Raw genomic sequence first — 25726 nt, forward strand, 5'->3', positions numbered from 1 at the left:
AGAGCATAAGTTACATTCATACATATTAAATCATAAGTAAATTGAAACGCTTAGGTTTTTTAAATTATTTTTTTATTTTTCGGCCACACCATGTAGCATGTGGGATCTTAGTTCCCTGAAGAGGGATCGAACCCGCGTGCCCTGCAGTGGAAGGGCAGAGTCTTAACCACTGGACCACCAGGGAAGTCACTGTTTGTTTTAATTATACTTAAATTATTTTTCTAATTCTAAAATAAGCATGGACACACTTAGATTTAAAACAAAGACGTGCTACTGATGCAGCATCGAGTGGACATGCAGAAGCTAGTGCTATGACTGAAAAAGTAAAGGAAAAAGAGACTGGGAGGAGGTGTGGTGTGAATTTCATGATGAATATTGATTTCAGTTTTCTGGGAAGAGCAAAATGAAAGCGTGCTTTGTTACATAAAAAATGTTTAAAGGGCTTCCCTGGTGGCGCGGTGGTTGAGAGTCCGCCTGCCGATGCAGGGGACACGGGTTCGTGCCCCTGTCCGGGAGGATCCCACATGCCGCAGAGTGGCTGGGCCCGTGAGCCATGGCCGCTGAGCCTGCGCGTCCGGAGCCTGTGCTCCGCGATGGGAGAGGCCATAGCAGTGAGAGGCCCGCGTACCGCAAAAAAAAAAAAAAAAAAAAAAAAAAAGTTTAAAGATAAAGCTGACAATATTAAGAGAAATTTTCAGCAAATACATAGTATGATGGTTTAAAAAATATGTCCACAAATTCTTTGATACTCTTTCTTTTAATATCTAGGGATGCTGCTCTACATCCTACGATGCTCAGGACAGACGCCCAGCACCCAGGAGTGATGTGGCCCTGGACGTCAGGGGTGTGAGGCTGAGAAACGCTGGGTTACAGGGATGAAAAAAGCCAGCAACAAATTCCCAATAGCCACAGGAAAAGTTTTATTCTATGAAATGAATTTAAAAATTGTGTTCTAGCTTCCTCTGGATGAGGAAGTTTGTGCAACGTGGATTTGCTGTGTCTGTGAGGATTGGCACAGGAGGTACCAAACTAAAGGTTTGACTTCCTTCAGAGCCACTGGTTTGAGAAATACCATCTTCCCAGGGCTGGTGAGACAAGCAAGAGTCGCTTCTTCACCAACTGTGAGATTCCCCAGGCTCTGGTTTCCTCATCGGTGATATGGATTTAATAACAGCATCTACCTCTCTAGGGTTTTCATGAAAATCAAATGAGTGAAAACATGCATCTAACTACCTGCCAGGCATGTCTAAATGATATACAAGTGTTTGCTGTCATTAGTGTTATTTGTGAGCCAGATGGATATTTCACTGGTTAAGCAAGTTTGTATTCAGATGTCGTGGAAGGAACATTAGAGGTAAGACAATGAAGTAAACGTTTCTCTTCTGCTGGCTGGAAGGACACTGCAGGAAGTGTCACTGCAGGAGCTCCTCTTTCTGGTTCCTTCTGTCGTGCTTTCTTCCTCCTTGTTTACGGGGCACCTGTGGTGAGCAATTCAGGTCACCCAGTGGTGCGACCCGCAACCAAAATTTCTCCCAGTCTCGGCCCAAGTTTTCCTGTCTCCTGATGTCAGCCCTCTGTCACCCTGTAACTTGTCTGCCCCTAGTGGGTAGTGGCCCCAACCCCTCCAATGAGGTCTCAGTCCCCACTTTGTCGCATTCTCGGGTTCTTTAGATCCTCTTTCATCCGTAGTAGTTAATCCCCTATTATGAGTTAATCATTCTTTATATTACACTTTCCCTGTTCCAATTACTGGGTGGTTTCTGTTTTTGGAGCGGACCGATACACTGCATTCTTGAAACAACTTGGAACGTTTAATGCTCATTAAGTAGAATTTCAAACTAAGTCTTTTGAAACCAATCATCCTAAAATTTGTTCTAACAAATCTTAGGTAAATATAGAAACCTGTGGGGAGTTGGAGCTGTCCTGGGATTAGTGCAGCGTAGGTTTCCACATAAAAGCATTGTTTTTTGAATATGCAGCAGCTATAGCACGTCTGTGGCACTGACGTGTGGATTAGTGATTGGATAGTTTTATCTATGGAACACTCAAGAAGATCTGAATATCCTCGGCACAAGGAGACCGAATTTCTCTTACCCAGTGAAATGTAGCTTTGCGTATCCCAGATCCAGACAGTGCTGGGGGACGGAACTTCGTGACCTCTAGCACTCTGCTGGGAATGTTTTCTTAATTATATATAATTAAGAAAGATGGAATAATTATATATTCCAATTCATGTCTAGCAGTCCACAATGGGTATAGTTATGGACGATGTCATCTTGGTTTGCACTTGCTAATATCCTGAAAAGCTGGCCGGCTGAACCAGCCTTAAGTGAAACCCAACGTATACAAGAGTAACTGAGAATCAGCAAGTAGCCCAACGTCCTCTACTTTTGTCCTTGGAGTTACTGCCTCTACTCTGGTCTGTCACTTCTTCAGTTTACTTTTTATTCCAAGACTGCTGATTCTTATAAGTGTTCTATTCTTATTCACTGTGAATACACCTTCTTTTTTAAATAGAGAAAGAAAAGTGCATTGATTTGATATGCTCAAAAAAGAAAAAGATGATCCAAAATATAGAGAACAATTAGTATGAAATAAAGCTTCTTTCTCAGTGGGAAAAAATAAAAACCATATTGCTGAAGTCTTTCAACATTTCATTTTTTAATTTTTCCAATAGTACACTCTTTAAAAGAAGTTAACAACTTCAATTCCAAACAGAAGGATTCAATAATGCGAATGAAAAGCTGTCATTTTCAGTGAAGCTGTTGCCTAATTACCCTGGAAAAAAGTATCCTTTTGATTGAACTGATGCAAAAATCCCTTAGAAAAGCTTCATTGTTGCCTGTAAAGAGTCTTCTTAAGGTCACTTTTACTTCTAGACCATCCCCCTTGTTTCTAGTGAAAGAGTTTTGCTTGGTAATGGCTTGTGGTTCCACAGTGTTTTGTGTATGAAAAGCGTAGACTAAGAGATACTACTGAAGTCGCTCAAATTGTAGATTCTGCCACAAAAGGAAGTCCCAACACTGAAACGTTTCCCCTTAATGTTCAGCAAGACACATGAAAAGAAAACTCAAGTCCCACTTTCATCTTTACTTTGATCACCATTTTAAATGGCGTGAAGAGGCTGCCGCACCGTCGGAAACAGAGCTCCACGGCCCCGTGTGCTTATTAAATGGCCTGCAGGTTCGGAGCGGCCGCCCCAGCCCCGGTTGCGGTCTGCAGACAGAGGCATCTGGTTGCTGCTGGGGGTCCCGGGGCCGAGCCGGGTGCTCCCCAGGGGTGTTCTCTCGGAAGCAGGGGAAGAAGCAGTGCTCCCAGACAGCAACAGAACAGCGCGCGAAACAATGCTCTCCATCCACCCAATCATTTCCTGTTCAGAGCTGGCCTTTACTGCTGGGACAAGAGGACACTCCTGTTGGCTTTCATTTTTTCCAGGCGCTTCACTAAGTGGCCGTTGCTCACCTCGAGCTCTTCTGTTTTGTCCAATGCAGAGCGAAGCTGGAAATCAAGGCAAAAGGCAGTGAGCTTGGATTCCAAGCCTACTGACAAACAAATGACGACCCAGACCCACCGAGACTCTAAAAATACACATATACCTACACGTGTGTATACGTGTATTTCTTTTTTTTTTTTTTTTTTTTTTTGCGGCACGCGGGCGTCTCACTGCTGTGGCCTCTCCCGTTGCGGAGCACAGGCTCCGGACGCGCAGGCTCAGCGGCCATGGCTCACGGGCCCAGCCGCTCCGCGGCACGTGGGATATTCCCGGACCGGGGCACGAACCCGCGTCCCCTGCATCGGCAGGCGGACTCTCAACCACTGCGCCACCAGGGAAGCCCACGTATATTTCCTAATTTAAAAAGGAACACAAGGCACAAGATTCTGGCCTCATGAGTAACTAGGGAATCTTCCTCTTCTGAAATAGCTAGACCCCAGACAGGGCGCAGTCTTGGGGATGGTGACGGTCTCACGGAAGGTGAGGCAAACGAACAAACAAGCGCTGAGCCAGACCAGCTGGAGGAGGTGATCCCCACAGCCCCGGGCAGCTGGCTGCTAGGGCTCTGCAGCCAGAAACCGAAGTGGGAATGGCTGAGGCCAGGATGACCGTGCCCGGGAACCAGGGGGGCACAGAGCCTGGGGGGCACAGAGCCTGGGGGGCACAGCAGGAGCCACATCAGCAGGGAGCTGCACGGACTGCAGGCAGTGAGGCAGAGTGGAGGTGCCCTAAGGCGGGGGTTCACAGCCCTGTGCTTGTGGAGACATGCATCATTAGAACAGAGTCTGCAGTTCTGCTTCTGATCCAAAACCCTCCAGGAGGGTGGGCGGGGTCCTGAGACAGGTTAAACGGCCCTGCCCTGCCTTTCACCAGCAGAGGCAGAAGCAGAAGCCCTTTTTTGTAGAAATTTCCCCAAGTCAGGCCTGGAGTATAAATTCAAGTATCTAAATTCAAATCAAGCATAATCTCATAAAACACCAAACACATGGTGGGACAAACCATTTGAGTCAACAGAAGCAATAAACAACAGAAATAGACCCCAAAGACTGAACATGTTTCAGTCCTCAGTGTGGAAAGCAGAATAGCTGTGTATGAAATCGTTAAAGAAATAAGGATACAATCAACAAAGGAACCAAAACAAGAAACAATCAGGAATGAGAATACGAAACAAAAGGAGGTGAAATGGAAGATCTACAAAAACTGTACATTATGCAACGTTGGGAGGTAAGGAGATGGGGAACGGAAAAGACAGACGGTAGAGAAATGCAGAGGGTCCGTGAGAAGATCTGGTATCCTCTGATCAGAGTCCCAGGGGGAAGGTGGAGTCTAGGGAAGAGGAGTTACTGAAGGAGATCGTGGTTGAAAATTTTCCAAAATTTATTTAGAAAAAAGACCTCACAGATCAAAGAAACACAACATATCCCCAGCAGAACAAATAGCAGTAAACCCACATATTAACACATTAGAGTGAAGTGTAGAAAGTCAAAGGCAAAGAGAATGGCAGAGCAGCTAGAGAGGGGTAAAAAAAAAAAGATCACCTAAAAGGAGTTAGAATGACAGATTTCTTAGCAGAAGCCGGAAGATGGTGGCATGATAGTTGCAATCACCGTAGACAGAAAAACCACTGACAGGTGATTCTGGCCCTGAGCTCCTAATTGGCTGAACTACAATCTCCTTTACGGTGTGAGCACAGCCCTTCAGAGAGGTTTGGGCAGATGTGACAATGAATGATTCGGCCGCAGATTTCCCGGCGGTAAACCCTCCCTCTGCTCTCCCAACTAGAATAGCATTACCCATTCTTTTCCTAGAAATAGCCTAGAAAATTTACCTCTCTTTGAAGTTTCCGTTTTTCAGCCTTAAGTTCATCTTCTATCTTTTCAGCATTTTCAGCAGCCAGTTTATAACGTGATACTTGGCTTTCTAACCTTATGACCTGAGAGGAGAGGAGAAATCATGTGTATAAGTTGATGGGCCTGTGTTCTTTCCCCGATTGCTTTACTATATTTGAGATCAAAAGGTATAACTTGATAAAATCAGAGAAAACACCATGACAATAGTTATGATCTAGCATTTGGGACTATTACGTAGGTTCTAGCCACGCAAGCTATTTGTTCATATTTATGAGCAAGCCAGTACTGACACCTATCAGGGACTCATTTCCTCCCTGACCCTTGTCCCAAGTGTGGTTCCCGCCATGCAGACCCCATGACACCATCTCTCCCCGATGTGGGTCGATCCTGCAGAACCAGGCTGGTGAGGCAACGGCTCCACCAGGACCTCAGCTCCAGTCTAATCTCTCCCGGGGTTGGGGGGTGGGGAATCAGGAAAGGGAGGAGAGAGGCAAGGAACTCAGAGAGCGGGGGTGACGGAAGGCGGCTCTGCGGTGGCATCTGCGGCCAGAGACTCAGCCTGCCCTCAAAGGCGTGCTTCCGAACACGCATCGCTTTCTAGGTGCGCTTCTCATCTTCGTCTCTACAAAAATTCCAGAAAGTTCCAGCCACATATACCCACAATGGAGGGGGCAAGAGTACCTGCTTGTATCTCTCCCTTCGGTTAGGACACAGTCTGTCCCAGGGCCCAGCACGCTGGAGGCATGAGTGCCCCAAATCTAGGGACCAGAGCGAGCTGCTGGGCTGGGATGGAAAGAGGGAAAATCCAGGCAAAAGGGACATCCCTGCATGAAGCGTTTTGTAATTAACCGATTTTTTTTTTTTTTTTTTTTTTAAAAACAAACTGTCAAAAAAAACCCTAACCACATTAGGTACTTTCTGCAACTAACTTTGTCTATAAAGGATTAGTATCGATTATAACAGCCCAGATACTAGTTATGACCTCTCCCTCCCCACGTCTTCTCCTTGTAGGAAATACACGGAGAGACTTGCTGCCTTGTTTACCCCCCTTAGGACCTTTTTTTGGTTCTAAAATTCTCTGCTTCTTTTTGTCCTCAGCCTTCAAGCCTTTCTAGCAAATAAAACTTCAGTTAATCCTCAGTCGGGCGGCCAGTGATTGCGTACAAGTGTGCACGTACATTTTGTTCTAATGCAGTTATCTCTTGCTCAGATTTTGCAAGTTTAAATTTGAGGTCGCTGATCTGTCTGTTGGCATCCCCTAAAGGTTGAAAGAGAAGGAAAATCTGTTAAGCTCTTGGGCTTTGAAAATGTTAAAACAATGGTTACTGGGAACCAAGCCCTTACTTTATAATCGTCGCCCTTGAGCAAAGAAGGCAAAGAAATGGTAGGGGGAAGGGGGAAGGGGAGAGAGAGTGGGCCTGCTTTTGTCCCCGTAAGCCGCCTTCTAGTCTCCTGGCACGGAAAAATACCTTCCGATCTCCCCATACAATCGGCAGATCCAAAGACTGTATTCAGCGTAGTAAACGTGGTTTCTAGCCGCATGTCAGCTGGTGGTACCTTGGTGTATGTTTTGGGTCACCTGTTCTGTTTCTTAGGCTCAGACAGAAACATCCTTGCTCTGCCCACCTGCCCATCCTTGTTCTAGCCCACAAGGAAACATCTTTGTGCTTCTGTACTCAGGGCTTTTGGGGGGACGTTGGGAACACCGGCCGTTCCTTGCCACGACAGTTTTTCTCCTCCCGCATTAGTACAATAAAAATCACGCATGGCAAAGGGATTTCTTCTACAGGAGGATTGACATTTACTTTGCAGATCCATCACGTGCACGTCCGTCCCGTTTTGTAAGACCCCATCTTCCGGGTGCAGACTGTCTAATCTGATATTCCTCTGTCTCTCTTCCAGCTGCCCTTTGAGTTTCTTAATCTGCAAACATCCACCAATAAAGCACGTTAATTTCTCGATTCTAAATGAGATGAGAGCCTGTGAGAAAGGAAGCTGCATGTCACGTAAAAGCCCACACCCACTAAGCACAATCCGATGTTGCCTTGCAGTTATTCTGTGTGTCTCGAAGGGGCCAGAGAGACAGGGGTTCCGTAATGAAGCGGGAGAGAAATGTAGTAAGACATTACGAGCCACCAGGAAGATGGGGGAGTCTCTCCCATTTCATAAAGGAACAAACCCAAATAAATAAATGAAAAACCTTGTGCCAGTCAGTACTCTTCTTAGAAAGTACTAGTAGTATACAGGATGAAAATGGAATTCTATTTACTGTAACAGGCATGCATTGTTTTGTAACTCTGGGCGAGAAGTTATTTCTAAGGTTGAAGTTCCTCTCGAATTCAGGAGGAGATTTTCCGTAAAAACGGTTCTGAGTGTTTATCTACAAGTTCATAAATCAGTACACGATCCACCTTTGCTTTATTCACTCAAAAGCCAGGAAAGGGCCACCTGGAGCCTTCCAGGCACAGCAGTGCTGTCCCCAGCGGAACCCAAACAGGTTGTAGGTTTGCCACCTGCAGAGAGCTGGTCTCTACATAGCTTTCTTCCCTCTGAGAGAGACACACGCGCACAGAGTAGCTGGAATGGCAGTTAGCAGCCGTGACTGTAGAATCTTCTGCTATGTAATGGGGTGTCTCCCAGCCCTCGTTCTGTTAACCTCTAATCTCTGCGGACTTGTTGGAAGTCCCCCCACACACCGACAGGAACAGAGCAGACCCCCGTGACATGCAAACCATCGGTGCGCGCTGCTCTAAGAAAACAAGTACAGAGTTACCATGGACACGTGTTTTTAAAAGATCACAGGCACTTCCTGAGAATCCTCCCACCACATTTAGTGCCTTAGCCCAATTTTGAAAGAAATCTTCAAATCTTGCAAAAAGCGAGGCAAATACCTTCGATTAGGCTTACGCGGGAAAATGAGAAAAATCGAGCTTCCTTAGAAGGTGACTGTGGAATAACTTAATACTACCTGCATATGAAAAAGACCAAACAGGACAACTGTGTAGCATTTCTTGAGGTAGAAGAGGTCAAGGAAGGTAAACTATAGTGAAAACAACTTGGATCAGCTGTAACAAAGAAATACCTGCTGGACAGGTGTGCTGACCACTGAGGGATTACAAAACTGACTTTTACAGGCCAGCGGAAGAGGAAGGGGGTTGGAATGTCTGGGGAACACCCTTGCCTCTCAATGCTTAATCTAGGCCTTCTACATAAATCTTTATTGTAAGCAGCAATCCATGTAGCATGTACCCAACTCAGACCCTGGCCTTGAATCTCTGGGACAATCTCTCGAAATCTGATAGGATTTCTAACGTTTTACTTGGATAAGAACATTAAGAACACTGGCTGGCTTGGTAATTATTTTCAGCCACGATGCATCAGGGGTTTCCTGATGAAGCAAGAAGCTAGAATGGGAAGGTTCCTGGTTTCAGGTGCCCCGTTTTCCAGAACTCGGAAAGTAATAAAAAGATCGTTACCTGTTCCAATAAGCATTCCCGTTCATCAACGAGCTTTTTCAACCTAATATCTAAAGAAATCAGAAAGATACAGGTTTAGGTGACTCCATGGACTGCCCCTTTCAGCAGATTGCTAAACTGAAGAAGGAGCATTGGGGTTAGTGAAACTGATGATGAAGGTATTATACACGTACCACGGCGAATGAGGCCACAGACAGGACGGGGGAGGAATTCAGCCAAGGGGGGTGAACTGCATCAACCTCCCACACATGCTTGTCTCGTCAGGGCAGCATCCGGCTGCATGCAAACAGGCTAATCTTCTACTCTGGGTTAGCATGCAAGAGCTCTAGGGCCAAACCACACTGCAACACAAGATCTCACAAGGCTTCACGGTTTAACATCATTAGCAAGGTACAAACACACTGAGAATCGGGATCAAATATCACCAGCATTTTCGTTAGCCTTGACTTTCCAAGTTTCCATCCCACGAGCGTTGATCTTCCTTATTTCTCTCAAAGACTCACCAGTGTCAGAGTTCTGACTCTCCTTACGAACCCTAAGTGTCCTGACAGCACCTCCGGTAACCCACTTTGTTGCTATTCTTTTGAGGAAGAATGCAGTAATAACTTAGGTTTCTGTCATTCTTCCCACCCCAGATACAGAAGTCTGCCTACACGTAAGCACCTAGAAATCCCCCAAACAACTCTCTGAAGGGGCGTTGAGTAATACATTCTCCAGAGCACAGAGAGGAAACCAAGACCCAGGGAGGATTTTAGGGGCAAAATCCTACACCAGTTTCAGGGCAAAATCAGGATGACGTGATGGTGGTGGGTGCTCCTGTGTGCTGTGCCCTCACTGTGTGCCAGGCACTGTCCCAGCCACTCACACCACCTCCCGCGAAGCCCTCCAGGCGGGCAGTGCTGCCACGTCCCTCTTCTACAGATGAGGACCCAGGCCCAGCAGCTTTCCTAAGGCCCCAGGGCTGCACCCCTAACCCCTGCACCCACTGTTTTCCTAAACACAGCCCTCTGAGTCGGACCGGACTCCTGGCCTGGCTCTTCTTCCCGAGGCGGCAGTGCTCTCACACTGCCCAGGTTTTGATTAGCCGTGTGAAATGGAAATAATGCATACAAAGCGCACCTTTGTTTTCATTAAAAAAAAAATCATCTATCCACATTCTAATCCGAGTTACGTGTTTTCGCTAATTGTTTTTCCAAACATCCTAAATTGCTATTTTAAAGGCACAGTAACAACATAAATGAAAACAGAAAATGTTACGTATAAGATACATTTATAATCCTTTTGAGTTCCATTTTAATTTACATACAAACTGCTTCTGACAGATGTTTTATTCTGTCCCTTCCATAAATGCACCCAACACTGAAACAAAAATGAAAAATAAATTGAAAACCTGGCTCTCTTATTCAATATCACTTTTCATTTTATCTTGTATATTTTATATTCCTATATACAAAAACCACAGGCATCATAAGAAACACTGAATATATCAGAAAGTGATTTGAGGCTCACATATCTATTTACAATTTTATTATTATTTTTCTATTAGAAGACTTCAAATATCTTAGACAGCAAGTAAAAAAAAAGTTAAAATGCAATAATAGTGCTAACAATAAAAAACAAGAGCAATCTGACCTTGAGTCTTATAGGGAAAATATGAAAAATGGAGAGAGACAAATGGAACTTTTAAGGAAGAGAAATTTTAAAGCAGAAGTGGAGAAGATTAAATAGTTTCAGGAAACTGGAAAAAAGAAAGAAGCAAAGTTGTTTGACATAAAGAAAATAAGCACTGAAATAAGTCAGAGAAAGACAGACAGTATATGTTATCACTTATATGTAGAATTTGAAAAATAGAACAAACGAATGAATATAACAAAACAGAAACAGACTCACAGATGGTAACTAGTGGTTACCAGTGGGGAGAGGGAAGGAGGGAGGGGCAAGATGGAACAGAGGATTAAGAGGTACAAACTACTATGTATAAAATAAATAAGCTACAGGGGTATATTGTACAGCACAGGAAATATAGTCACTATATTATAATAACTTTAAATAGAGTGTAATCTATAAAAATATTGAACCACTATGTTATACACCTGAAACGAACATAATATTGTAAATCAACTATACTGCAATAAAAAAAATTCAAAAGAGAAATGAAAATGAGTCCTGCTTTTTTTACAGTCTTAAAAGTCAACAAGTCTAACCTGTGACGTGAACAGTGATGCATGACTGGTAATTACTGTGGTACTGATCAGGAGTGCTGCAAATCTCTACTCACTAAGCAGCCCTGCTCACCGTTGGTCTCTAACACCCAAACGATAAGCATTAAAGAAAATAAAGTCACACTGTCTCGAACTCAGAGTTTTATTTTACACTGGGAAGTTAAAATCAATTGGCAATTAAAGTTATTTTAGTAACATTGTTAAAGGATTACATTTTTTAAAAACCTGTTTTTTATATATTAAACTCCACCACACTTTCTGGTGTGAACTTTAGAGACCCGTGAAACAAGAAACAAGAAAGGTGGCGAGGCCATACAGACCGTCACAGGGGCAGCAAGCCAGCCCCAGGACCCCCAGCCCCGCTCCAGAGGGGCTTGCGTGTTGTGACTGCGTCTGTCCCGGCTGCGAAGGTCAACCACCAGCAACAACCATGGTCACTCAGCACTTACTCTCCTGTGCTTTACTGGGTCTGATCCACACCGCCACTCTCAAAGGCAGGTTCTAACCCCAATTTCAGAGAGTAAAATGAGACACGGTAAGGGTAAGTAGCTTACTCATAATAATATATTATCAGGAGGATAATTTTCATTCTGTGGGTTAATTTCACCCAATCCTGGGCCTCAGGCCTCCTCTCCCCGTTGCAGAGAAAGTCGCCTCCCTCGATATTCGCAAAGCTAGTGATCAGAAGATTGACATCTCAAGAAATCCACTGAGTGTGGTCCTTTCTCTGCTCCCTCCTTGCACTGACTTAATTTGATTATAATCCATGTGGTCAGTTTTCAACTTCCCCAGGGCTAGCCTCCCATGCCAGGATCGCCCCTGCTTCCGGTAAAAGGCAGAACAGGGACAGGCTGCTCAAGAGGTCTGTACAGATGGCAACTCCCTACAGCAGCTGCTGCTTCAGGTCAGCCGAACAGCTGAAGCCTTTCATGTCTCAAAAAATTCGTTCGTCTTTGATGTAAGAGGGGCAGAGAGGGTGAAAGGGAGAGAGCGAAAGGTTTTTCTCCTGAAAGACTGTCCTCCCTGTATGAGGTCAGCACACTGGATACGCACATATTCTGAACGGAGCACGCTCACACGCCCCTGCCTTTGCTTCTGGAGCCCGGACACTTGGAATGAATCTTACTGTTGTGTTCCCTTGTTTTGATGGCCATGGTGGCATGTCACACAAGGCGGTCTCCTAGAGAAGGAATCTTATCAGTGGAAAGCAGGAAGCCTAAACTGTCTAAACACCCAGAAGCAGCATTCCAGAGTCCTAGTGACAGTGGAAATTTAAATGTTCAGGTCATTAGGTTTTCCATTAATTGGAAATACTCAGTGTTATACAAAGTAGTCAATGCAAGATATCCCATTCTCAAACACTCTTTTCAAAAATTTTACTGCTTCCCAACCTTTGTATGTTATAAAATAGCCTGTAATTCAAAATTCTCAGTTACCTTTCCCTATTTTTTACAGAAACTCATAGTTATACTTACATACTTTGGAAGGAAGATTAACATTTTACATACAGTAGCCATGCTCTGGTTTGGGGTTGAAAAATACCCCAGCTTTTTGATTTAAAGTATCAGTGATCGATGCTTTTCTCTGTCCTGCATTATAGTGAAACCTCAGTGGTCCAGGTTCCTCTGGGGCTGGGGCTAACAGGTCACCATTTGATTCTTTTCTGAGTCTGAATTGTTTGACATTGCGATCTTTCCAAATTGCCTTATGTACTTCCACGCCTTCCTACACTGAATATACCAAAGGTAACCATTTCTTGATAATTCAGGGGCCTTCACGTGCACATTAATTACTGTGTGGGGCCGTAATATCACCTCGCCCTCGGAGCAGAGTAATTGGTGTGCATAATGAAGGCTCTTAGATTATCAGGGATGGTTTGGTTCTTCAGAATCCTTATCTTCCTTTTTGCTGACTTTCCAATTCTCTGTTGCTTCCACTAGAGGTTGGGTCCTATGTGCTTGTTCATGGGCAGAGCACCTTCCATATAGGAAGTGATCTTACATGTTTATTGATTAAACGAGGGATGAACACTTGAGACTGCTGGCTGGCTGGCTGGAGGGATGGGAAGCCTATAGTAATGCCCTTAAATGTGCTGTTGAAGAACATGGGAAAGAAAGGAAAGAAGTTAAAATGGTTTGGTGATCTCACCACTGAGTGAGTTTGGCTGTTGAATCACTTCCCCAGAGGCCTTTAACAGTAGGAAGGAGAGCTGTTCCCAATGTACATTCCGGTATGAACGCAGCTTTGCTAAAGTTATAGATACCAACTTTAAAGTCCTTTGCAGCCCTTGGACTTGATTCTCTAGCCCTTGGACTTGATTCTACCAAGCAAGCCCCATAGTTTTCTATTTATATGGCACAAGTGGAGAGAACTGATCAGTCCCATTATCCTCTGCTTCAGGACACTTATGCAGAAATAGTCAACGTTTATTTGAAATTCTCATCATCCTCTTCGAAACATTCTAATAAGCATTGGCACCTGTAAGCAACGCAACAAGATGGAGACCCTTCTCAAGTGGGCTCTTCATCACAACCACAGACCACAGGAGATTCTATGAGGAAAGATCTTACTCAAGGATGGCCCAACACTAGTCCCAGTCTAGACGCCGGGAGAGAAGCTCTTCACTACTGACAATGGATATTACGCATGAGTCCTCCACAGAACCCCAATTGGGAACTAGCAACCCAGAAGTAGATAAGAGTAGATTAAAGATGATATGATGTAGCCACAGTCAGAATTCAAGTAGCACAAGAGTGATCACAGGCTTGTAAAATTATAAAATGTTTTTATTTCAAATTTTGTTGAGGTATTGGTCATTTTTGCACTCAATTATATCCTGTAACAATAATACGAAGTCATATGATCTCATAAAGTGTCAACAGCATTCAAACTGTACATTCCCCTGTAATTTTAATATTCTATAATGGATTTTTATTTAACTTTACAATTATTTTTAAAATGTTTCTTTATATAGAAAATATATATCTTGTTCAGGAAGATCAAAACAAGAAATTTCTGGTAAGAATACACTGAAAAACAACGAATGAAAATATTTATACCAGATACCAAGTGATTCAACTATTTAAAATATCCCGTTAGAGTCTAATCAGAAGTTTGCACAAGAATAGCATCTTTTTGTCTTGCTCTACTGAATAATGATTAGACAAATAGAAAGAGAAGTAATTTTAAGGTTAAAAACATAAATTTTAGAAATGATTCTCCCTAGCCAAATACTGCAGTAGGAAATGCAATTACAACACGTATCTCTTCCAGAAAAGAATTAAAAAAAAAAAAAAAGAAGTCTTTGCATAAAATGACTTTGGTACATAATTGTCATGAAGTCAAAATCTCCTACAAAATAAATTCAGTTATCCTCAAGAATGAGATCGAAAAGTATTGGTCTGAGATAAAATACTTATATGAGGTAAAGGCAAGTAAGCTATCCCTAGTGCTGTAAGATGTTTATTTGCTATCCCTAACATGATTGATTATTGTCCTAACATGCAAATCTCATCACTCAGTGACCTATGTGCTGTCTGGCCGTTTATGTACTTTTTAAATAAAATACCATACAGGTTATACTATACATATCAAGATCAAATATGAAAGCACGTATATTTAAATGAGACACCTTCATTTAAATCATACTCATAATGCGGAAATCTCAGGATACTATTTGGTCGCTTCAATTAGATGTTGATACATTTGGTCAAGAATATGCACATGCATATCAGCTTAAGGCCAAAGCTAAATATTTTGATGCTGATTTTAAGCAGAAATAAAACAGTGTACATTATTGTTTGATGCTCTCGGAACGCTCTCCATTAGAACTAACTCCAATGAGAGAAGTGTCCTTCTCATCTGGGTGATAACCTTAGTGATGAAATAGTAATCTACAGGTAACAGTCTACAGCTTCAAGGATTAGATAACTTGGTGGACTGGCATTCGGTGCGTCTATACCAATCTAGAACATTTTCTGTGTCTCACCGGTGGAGTCTCTCACAGTTGGACTTGCTGTGCAGTCCTGGTCCCCCCCTAAGACCCCGCCTCAACCTACGACAAGGCACAGTCCTCTTTGTTTCTGCCCTTCCCGTGTCCACCTGCCATCTCTTCCTTGCTTTCTGAATTAAAGTCCCCCACCTCGCCTGCTGGTGCCACGTCATCATTTTCTAGACTAACGCTGTCTGAAACCTTCCTGACTGTGTGGCCTCGGTTTTCTGATGTCACATGCTCTCCTGTGCCTTTTGTTCGACAGGCATCGTTAATGTTCTCCGAGGGACCTTCATGTTGGAGCAGGGTGCTGCCTGGCACTTCCTCACTGTCTGGACCTGGAGGACGGCTGGGAGCGGTGCCGTCTTCCTCAGCATCATCTTTTCTAGCACCTTCCTCTAATTCTTTATTAATGGAACTGGTGCCTGATGACTGAACTGTATTATCTTCAAAATCCAACGTGTCTCCATCAGCTACTGCTTTCCTTGTCTTGGTGTTTACGCCATAATCGTCTTGGTGAAGTCCTCCATCCAGCTCAGTGTTAGGATTTTCTGGCCCATCGGCGTTTTCACTGCTTCCTACCGCGGCGTCCTGTTTTGGGTCTTTAGTGACCTCATTTTGCGCTTCTACAACTGGCTTTTTGTCAGTAAGTTCGACCTGCTCTTCCTTCACTTCACTTAAATCTGGGTTTTGAAATGTTAACTCTTTCTGAACATCTTTGGTTTCTACAGGTGCTGGTGATTTTTTCTTCTTGTTTTTCTTTTTCTTGTTCTTCGTTTTCTTGGGCGACGAATCCGGTGCCTCTCCCTGTTGGTCATTCTTTTCCTCATCGGGCTCTTTCACATCTAGGGATTCACTTTCAGCATCTACCGTACTTGGACCTGTCACCTCCTGAGGGCTGCTTCTGGCTTCTGGAGAACAAGGAATGGCTTGGACTTCCGGCTTGATGGGTGTCTCATCCCTTAATTTTCTTCCTTTACCCTCCCCTTCGTTGTTCTCCCCACCTACCTCTGTGCTCTGAATCGGGACCTCCTTGGGCTCAGCTACTTCCTGGTTGGTGAGTTCTTTCTCTGAATCATGCCCTGAGCTTGGGTCCAAGCCTTCCGGAGCATCTACCTCACACTTTTCACGGTGACTCACCGTGTCATCGATACCCCTTGGAGGACTTGAGGCTACTGTGCCCACCTGCTCCCCCAACCCAGTGAGCCCTGCCTCCGGCACAGCCTCTGTGGGGTTCCCACTCTGCTCCCCAGTGTCTGCACTGCTCTCCCTTCCAACTTCAGATATTTGCAAAGGAGCACATTCCTGACGTGGTCCTACGCTAATCTCTTCCATATTGGTTTCAAAATCTTCCTGTTTTTCTTTTTCCCACTCTTCTGCAGATTCTTTACTTTGGTTTTTGGTATCCAAGGCATTACTGCCGCGCTGCCCGATCCCAGGACCTGGGACTTCACCATCTAGTTCACTGTTTATGACCTCACTTGACTCAACCTGCTGTGTGCTTTCAAAGAAGGAAGTGTTCTCCAGAATCTGGCTTTGAACCTGTTCCTCGTTCCCAGAATTTACTAACGTTCCTGGGGAGGGGGCACTGTCTTCAGAGGCTTTCTGGTCCTCGGCATTGTCACCAGGATGTAACACCTCTGTGTCCACACAGTCCTCTCCTGGGTCCTCTTTGTGCTGTCTCTGCTCAGTGTTCTGCAAGATCTCTCTTTTCCCCTCATTCTCCACCATTTCATCTTTCACCTCCACTTCATTGGCTCTTCCTAAAAGACCATTGAGAAAATTGAAGGGACCCCATGACGTGGTTGACCACACAACATACATTACAATGTAAACACATGTTCTCTTTCCCAGCCAACCCCGCTCCTAAGAGAGAGAGCCATCAGAGAAGCGCACGGACAGAAGCCTTTGCCAGTTCTGTGCGGCAAAGCAGCCATCGCGTTAGCAAATGTTGGATCAGCGGAGGCCACTGCCGCCACGTCAAAGGCAAGAGCGGCTGCTGGTGCCACCTGGGGTGAACTGACTTTCAAAGGTGAAGTTAAGTTTTAACAAATAAGAAAGAGCTCTGGATCAGGCAGCCACACTCTCCAAGATGAGGGGATTCAGAAGGACGGAAGGTTCGTGGTCCCCATTCTCATTTCTGGATGCACACGGGGACCACTCCTACTTTTCCAGCTGTCAAACTGCACTGAATATCACGCAGCTCTGAGAGCAGCTTTCAAATAATTTTTAAAAGAAACATTCAGGGCTTCCCTGGTGGCGCAGGGGTTGAGAGTCCGCCTGCCGATGCAGGGGACGCGGGTTTGTGCCCCGGTCCGGGAAGATCCCACATGCTGCGGAGCGGCTGGGCCCGTGAGCCATGGCCACTGAGCCTGCGCGTCCGGAGGCTGTGCTCCGCAACGGGAGAGGCCACAACAGTGAGAGGCCCGCATACCGCAAAAAAAAAAAAAAAAAAAAAACACACGAAGACCACTTACAAAACTGACGTTTCTAGTCCTTTAAGTGTTCATTACACAACAGTTATCAAGGATTTATAAGATGTATATTTGAACAAGAGCAGCATGATAAATTCTAGCTGCTCAGGTAGGGAACATAAAGGTAGGATGGACATTCATCAGTTTATCTTCCCTCAGCAACTCTGACACAATGAAAAGAGCTGTGTTTCTTGAATAGTCATCAGGGTAATGAGGCACCTTCCCGGAAAGCCAGTTCTGGGAAGCTGGGGCCTACAGGTTTCTTCATGTCCACGAAGAACCTTCCAAGTGGAAACTACAGCCTTGGTCCCTGACCTTATCTCAGCCTCACTGTGAAAAGCTGGAAATGGTTGTGAGCGAGGCCTTATTTGCTGGCTACAACTTCAGGCGGCCCACCACATGCAGAAGGTTTATCCCAAAGCCAAGTATATTACGACAAATATTAACTGGTGAATCTTTTCAGATATTTGAAAACTGTGTAAAATATTCCTACAATATATTGGGTTTCCCAATTTACATTCTTTCAGAAGCAAAAATGTGACATACAAAGGAACATCACCTCTGACAAAGGGGCGGACGTTTTCAGACTCTTGCTGGTAGGGAAAGCCCTCCGCAATGACCACACTCACCACCCAGGGCTCCCCGTCCATCTCACCTACACCCAGGGCTACTTGTCCATCTGCTGTCCACAGGCCCTTCAGACTCTCAAAACGCTTAATGGTGCACAGGATCTGCAGCACTGGCTTGCAAATACAGTCAACTAACTTACTTTACGGTTCTGCTATTCTGATCTTTTGACAATTCTGTAACAGAATAAGTCACAACGCCGTGTCTGGCACATAACTGAAGAAAAACAAATACAACAGAACCATCAACACGGTCACTTAATTTTGAGATTATTTTCCTTGTATTCACAGCTGGCAGCTTTGAGAAGCAAAAGGAACGTAGTCTTAAGCCATCGGTGGTGAGCACTGAACAGAGGTACATGCCAGACAACACACGTGGGTGATGGCATCGTTTGACAGGAAGTTCCCATGAAGTGACAGAACGAAGGGCATGCTGGGTGATTGTTAATCGATCAGTGATGATTATGTCAACTCTACCAATGCATGGAAGGTGAACCAGTGCTGACTGGAAGACACGAGGATCAAAGGAAAACAAGTACTTACCTAGCGTCCCATCCCCTGTTGCCTTGAGGGCATTTAACTCTTCCTTTGTCATCTTTGTAGAACCTTGGTAGCCAACATTATTTAGAGGGTCTGAAGTCTCTCCATTGGTAGCTACTTCTGAATTTAGGATTATTCCATGTTTCTGGGAATAAAAACAGGCTCATCGTAATACTCACTAAGTGATACTAGGTTAAACTTTCTTTTATAAATAATAATTAAAAAAACCCCTATTTTTCCCTAAGCAGAGGAAAACTCTACAGAGACAGAGGAGCGCTAGCCTGCACCCCTGCAAATATTCTATCAACACACACTGATCTGGGATGTCTTCCTGCAAGGGTCCTTCCTTACATGTTCCCATCCACGTCTTAGTGTGCTGGTGACAAAACACCTTCCTTGGGCATCCTCTTTCACTGCAGGCTGCCAGGAAGCAGAGCATCGAGCAAACCACTATAGAGTGGTCTTCACCTCTAAAACCCCGGCTGCGTTCTTTAAAAGGATAGAGATAAAGAAATATGTACGTGTTCTGAGAGGAATGAGCAAACTTGGATGGAAGGTTTGTTACATTCGAAAGAAATACAATTCGTGCTCACTACACAGCAAAACACTTTAAACCCGGCGACGCTTCACAACGCCAGGACGCCCCCCTCACCCGGGATCACCCCCTCCCTTACCCGCTCCTGCCGCCCATAGCTCTTTCTCTTCTGCTTGGAGGAATTCCCAACCCTGTACTCACACCCTGGCTAGAAGCAGCACTGCGAATGTGAGCTCTAAGCCTGTTCCCTGCTGGCTTACTGCTCTGGCCTTGACCCTTCATTATAAGTAGCTGACGTGGATGTTTCCATTGGTGATGCAGGAGCCAGCCCGTGGCCATACCCCCTAGACTCAACACCACCCTTTACGGTGCCGAGAGTCCACCCAGAGCTCTGACCCCCGCTGCTGCCCGTTGGTTTATTTTACTCAGTTTCCAGCCAGCAGCTGAAGACCCCTTGACATGGCCCAGACAGAACTTTCCTACCATCCACGGGGTCTCCAAGTCTAACTAGTGTCAGCCATGCCACTGTCCAGCTACAGAGGTCCTTATGTTCGAGACTTTAATATAGGAAAGAAATACACTCTCTAACTTGGAGTAATGTCCTGGAGAATTTACTGGTGAGTTTGAGAAAAAATTTAGACAGCCTATCAAAAAAATTCTTGGAAATCAGAGTTGCTTCCAAGATCAGATATGCCTATAAACATCTAAAGACAATAGGCACACCCCACGGAATCTACGCTGACTTCACATGTCTCTTTGGGGGTCAGTTAACCCAGGATTTGATTTTATTAACAGAACTAAAATCAACGACATAAAATCAATGAACACCACTATCCACACACATTCATCCTTGAGAATCCTGGAATTTGCTGTTGTCGCCTGGATTTTTAAAAACTGTACTTTGGCTTCATACCTTTAATTCCTCTTTCAGCACGACTACTTCTTCTCTAAGATCGTCTCGTTCACTCCTTATGGAATCAAAGAACTCTTTCTGCCTCTCTAATGCCTGAGTGTGTAGCGGAGCAAAGAGAGAGAAGATTCGCACAGGTGAGCAGACGACTTCAGAAGCAGGACTAGGAAGGAGGCTTCTACTATGTAAAAGGCTAACACCGGCAGGGCATTCGATAGACTATGCTTAAAGATACAAACACAATGCAGTGTTAAGCTCTGAACTCAGTTTATGCCAGCCAAGAAACATCACTGTGCATGCTCCCTGAGAGACATTAACGTTCTGAAGGATGCTCTCTGCTTTACACCCTCTCCTGGCTTAGTCTGCGGTTTCACGGCATAGTTGGAGAAGGAACAGAAGCCATGCACCCATTTAAATGAAGGATAAATAAAGGAAAAGAAGAAACGTTTACAAACCCCCAGTGACAACTATTTTAGTAATTTAGACTGTTTTTGTACGTTGATTCTCGGTGTTTGTTGTCACAGATGAACGTAAAGTGGTCCTGAGGCAAACGCAACGCACACACAGACATGCACACGAGATCTTAAATAAGCGTTGGTGAGCGTATCAGAGTGAAGGCAAGGTGCAGCTGCACGCTGTAAAGGCGCTGACGTTCGCTTCAACATCTAGAGATTGCTATCAGAGCCGTGGGGAGTGAGTCGCCGTGTTTGGGAAGCCATTTGGCATCGCGGAGCACAGCTGTCACTTTAGTAAGTGTGTTCTTTGCTCCCTACTCGTCACTCCTAAATGCAGATGGGCTGCCTCTTCTTTCCCTGTGGAGCGAGAGCAGCTGACATCTCCCTGGGGAGGCTCAAGGTGGGGATGCGTGAGGCACAGCACCTGCCACCTTGCAGCTTCCTCAAAGCCCTTGGAGAAAAAGCCCAGGCAACACGGGATAGGGGATTCCAGGAGGTCTGAGCCTCCACGCGTGGACTCGCCCAGCGGGTTCCTCACTCCTCTGATCTCTGTGCCGCCCGCTGCTCACAGGCAGGCAGGGAGCCCGGGAATGCTGACCAAAGGAGAATCTCCACATTGGAAGTCCACTTCCAATGTGGAGTTAATGTCAATTTGGGTAAGTTCATGTAGTCTCTCTTTTATTCGTTTTGTGTCCCACGGGGGTCACATGCAAACTCATACAAGCCTTTTTGCAAACCAAAGATTCTGAAAGCATTCAATTTGCTAAGCAGACTGCCCACTTGAACCGATTTCAAAGACTTGAGAATCCTACCCCTATCTTTTTGTCTTTCCATTCTATTGTTTCCTGAAGATCAGAAATCTCCCTGATATAACTCGCCTGTTTCTGCTGTAGCTGTCGGATTTCCTGAAGAATAGGAACAGATAGAAAGAAAGCAGATACAGGGTTAAACGGGAAGCAACTCTGCAGTGTAGACAACCCCTGAGCCAGCAGGCGCCCCTGGAGGTCCCGGCCCCATTTTTTCTCACTGATCCCGAGTTCGTTCTCAGGATGCAGGGACTTTATCCTTGTCCTTTTCCCCAGCTCCAAGAGTAGGAAGAAAACCAGCTGGAGTGAACTTCTCACTTACAGGCACTAGAGTTCTAACCAAATTAAAAAAGTAAAAAGTCAAGTCTGTATTAGTTTCTTTTTGTCGCTGTAACAAATTACCACAAATTCAGTGGCTTAGAACAACACAAACTTATTTTCTTACAGTTCTGGCGCTCAGAAGTTCAAAATGAGTCTTATGGTGTCCCCAAGGCATGGGCAGGCCTGGGCTCTTTTCTGGAGGCTTGGGGCAGGGGAGAATCTATTCCCACCATTTTTTAGTTCCTAGATGTGCCCACAGTCCTTGGTCTGTGGCCCCTTCCTCACGTGGCTCTGACCTCTGCCCCCGTGGTCACATCTCCTATGCTGTCTTTCACTTTCCTGCCTCCTTCTTGCAAGGACCCTTTGGATCACTCTGGGTCCATACAGATGATACAGGATAATCTCCCATCACAAGGTCCTTAACTTAATCACATCTGCAAAGTCCCTTTGTCTGAGTAAGGTGACATAGTCACAGTTCCAGGGATTAGGACATGGGCATCTTGGGGGGCATTATTCGGTCTGCCACACCTCCTCAAACAAACACAAAACCACCGAAGAATGAGAATCTTCACTAATAAAAGGAACTGTCTCCTCAAACGAGGCATAGAGAATTCGCCTAAACTCAATTTTCAAGAAAACTGGTGGCTTTAGTAATGACCCAGCAAGATGCTCGTAAGTCACACACAAAGAGAGAAAAAGAAGAGAAAAGAAAAACGGGAAAAACTACTCACCTCAAGCATTTCTTCTCTTTGCTTCAGGGCCTCTTTCACCTCAGCAAACTGAAACTGGAGGATACTGTGGGCATGCTTTTCCCTTTCAAATTCCTATAAGGGAGGAGAAGAACGTTCAAGTTCCAGTGGAATCACATTTTTCTGTCACTCTAGTTCACGTTCTTATGATTTACCTTTACCTGGAACAAATTACCTGTTACCATGTCATCACAGTTTTCAAGGCCTTTTTAAAAAATAAATTTATTTATTTTTTTTGTTTTTATTTTTGGCTGTGCTGGGTCTTCGTTGCTGCGCACGGGCTTTCTCTAGTTGTGGCGAGCAGGGGCTACTCTTCGTTGCGGTGCGCCGGTTTCTCATCGTGGTGGCTTCTCTTGTTGCAGAGCACGGGCTCTAGGTGCGCAGGCTCAGTAATCGTGGCTCGCGGGCTGTAGAGCGCAGGCTCAGTAGTTGTGGCGCACGGGCTTAGTTGCTCTGCTACATGTGGGATCTTCCCGGCCCAGGGCTCAAACCCGTGTCCCCTGCATTGGCAGGCAGATTCTTAACCACTGTGCCACCAGGGAAGCCCTCAAGGCCTTTTTAACAACATGAACCAGTTTCTCTGGATTTTCTAGAAGACAACCCTACGATCTACTGTAAAATTAACCTGAGGACAAACATATGGACACCAAGGGGGGAAAGGGGCGGGGGGGTGTGTGGTGTGGGATGAACTGGGAGATTGGGATTGACATGTATACACTAATACGTATAAAATGGATGACTAATAAGAACCTGCTGTATAAAAAAATAAATAAAATAAAATTCAAAAAAAAAATTAACCTGAGGAGTTGGCACAGCTGACAGTATGACCCGATTTCTTTACAGGTAAGCCGTGCCCTGGGAAGGCCCCCAAGCTGTCTGCTGAAGGCCTGGAGGAGGCAGCTTTGCAAAAGAGTGGTAATAAAATCATCCCTGAGTCTGAAATATGCCGATGAATACTCTTTGGGGCAAAAAGGGATGGTCTACCTTGGCAAGTTTATCTCACTAACAGTAGGCGGCCAGCTCTGTACCTCAGAGACAAAACAGAAACAGGCGGGGGAAGCAAAGCCCTTGTCAGCACAAAGCCGCTCCCCCAGTCCAACCCTTCCCTGCATGAGACTCATCCCTGCAACCGGGCAACACGCTCCTCTCGTCTCCCACTCAGCACAGCACAGCAGCGCAGTCCCTGACGATGGTGTGGTACCCACCTAGCTGCCAGCAGTTTAGGGAACAGCAGGGAACACCTTCCCTCAATTCGTTACCAGTTATTTTAGAAGGGATTTGACCTTAGCTCATCCTGGCATCATGTGCTCACCCACTTTCTGAAGTCTGGGGGTGACTGGATCCTCCTAGCTGTGACAAAGACATGTCTGTCGGGCTTTGCTTCGCCCATGGTCTCTACCTTGGGTCAACATTCCAGGATCACCCCATTTCTCTGGAATTAGATTTGGGGCTTCTTGGTCTACTTCCTGATGCCTAAATGAGGGCATTCTAGGAGTAATTTAGAAGGCATTACAGTACTGTTCCACCCAAGTGGGTTCAGAATACGCTCTCTGCTCCTAAATTATGAATTAGTTTCAAAGAAAGCTTTCATGACATCAGGTCTCATGAAAAGTTTCTCCTTTGTTTCAGAGTTCAGTTACCAGGAACTTCATGGACAAAATTCTTCTTTAGCTTCTAACTCAACTACAGTAGTGAAAGAAGGAGGCCCCTGAGTTGTTATGGTATTTGGCTTCAACCCTTGGGATTTAGAGGATATAGCTAGTTAGGAAAAAAAAAGATAATGACACTCACAAATTAAATTTTCTATTTATCTCAGCAACTCTGAAAAACTGGATAATATTCTAGGATTTGAAAAACCAGCTAATTCCTTAAAATATGAAAAACAAGTATGTCTTGCTGTCTCACAAAGAACAGCTAAGCCCAGCCTTCACCAAATCAGCCTACTGTCATTAATTTCAACATATGCTCACGCTTTTTGTTGATAACATAAGTTAACATATTAATTCCAGTGGTTCTTCATGAAAGCCCAAATAAGATTCTACCCTTTTCTGAGGTTAATGAAGGTTTTTAATTCTCAAGTGGAGGAACCATGTCTTTTCCCAATCAGCAGAAAACAAATGAATATAATTTTCTTAAAATCCTTGATACTTGCAACTATTTCTCTCTGGTGTTGAGATAACAAAGTAAGAATGAAGAAATGTATATTAACAGGAAAATCTTGAAGCCTCTAATTGTGCTTTGTCCAAGCATGCTGGGTCTTTCGTAGGCAGGTTTTTCATGGTTATGATTTCACCTTATATGCAAAACACACAAATGTCCTCCTAGTAAAATTGTCTCTAGTTTACATATTGAAATTGTGCATACCAATACTGCAAGTCCCTCAGCAAAGAGCATGGTATTCTTATATGTTTGGGCTTCCAGGGCAAGTGGAGAACTGTTGTTTTTAAAAAAAACACACACACGCAAATATATACATACACACGTATAATGTGTAGATACCATATACCAAATATATATACGTACACACACACACATATTCTACCATTCTTACCTATACCGTAGGTATATCCTCCCATCCTTATACATACCATTTATATATATAGTCTACAATAATTACATATACCATTTATATACATATGCCTGTGTATATATATATTCTCCCATTCTTATACATACCATTTACTTGTATATTCTCCCATTCTTACATATATCATTTATACATATACTCTACCATCCTTACATACACCATTTATATATCTATATATTCTCCCGTCCGTAATTACATATAGCGTTTACATATATATACACTCCACCCTTCTTTCTCGCACTAGCACATACTTTGGTTTTCTCCTCGTACTGCCGCCTGGACTCAGCCAGCTGCTCTTCAAGCTCCAGCATCATGTCCTTTAGCGTATCGACCTGGTACATAAAGTTTGTCTTCTCATTGTCTAGCTGAGCGTTGGAAACCATGGCCTTCTTATATTTTTCTTCAACTTCTGCTAGTGAGTCCTGCAGAAAATAGGTCATGTTTTCGAAATTGTAGTAAGGAAACAGAAACACAGATTAGTTCAGTATTTTTAACAAAACCTCCAAAAACGCAGCCCTAAATTTAGACTTTATTTCTGGGAGCAAATGAGTCAGAAGAAGAAACACATGGCAATTTGAAATGCCCCCAAAGTCTCCCTTTTCAATTTGTTCCGATTCTCATGACTCAGGAAATTAGTTATTAACTGTGTGTAGGGGTGAAGATAACTTACAGTCATCAGGACAAGGGGGAC

General features: G+C 44.4%; 1 protein-coding gene across 14 annotated transcripts in view; it reads right to left on the minus strand.

Annotated features, from left to right (window-relative positions):
• Window positions 1–2637: 2637 nt before the first annotated feature.
• Window positions 2638–25726, minus strand: part of LRRFIP1 (LRR binding FLII interacting protein 1) — a 146940-nt gene continuing 123851 nt past the window's right edge. For 12 of the 14 annotated variants that reach the window (XM_027117238.1, XM_027117218.1, XM_027117259.1 and 9 more), the window contains 4 exons: window positions 25287–25457; window positions 22431–22523; window positions 18676–18817; window positions 13810–16795 (listed from right to left, as the gene is read on the minus strand). In XM_027117238.1, the coding sequence (XP_026973039.1) occupies window positions 15096–16795; window positions 18676–18817; window positions 22431–22523; window positions 25287–25457 (2106 nt within the window). In that variant the 3' untranslated portion in view covers window positions 13810–15095. Of the gene's footprint in view, window positions 3499–5321; window positions 5427–6521; window positions 6602–7148; window positions 7267–8819; window positions 8870–13809; window positions 16796–18675; window positions 18818–20120; window positions 20214–21384; window positions 21478–22430; window positions 22524–25286; window positions 25458–25726 lie in introns of those variants that run through there. The other 2 variants (XM_027117296.1, XM_027117278.1) reach the window with 2 other exon arrangements.

The sequence above is a fragment of the Aethalodelphis obliquidens genome, unplaced genomic scaffold (genome assembly GCF_003676395.1).
Source record: "Aethalodelphis obliquidens isolate GAN/ISIS:26980383/991018 unplaced genomic scaffold, ASM367639v1 scaffold2, whole genome shotgun sequence".
NCBI classification, from domain to species: Eukaryota; Metazoa; Chordata; class Mammalia; order Artiodactyla; family Delphinidae; genus Aethalodelphis; species Aethalodelphis obliquidens.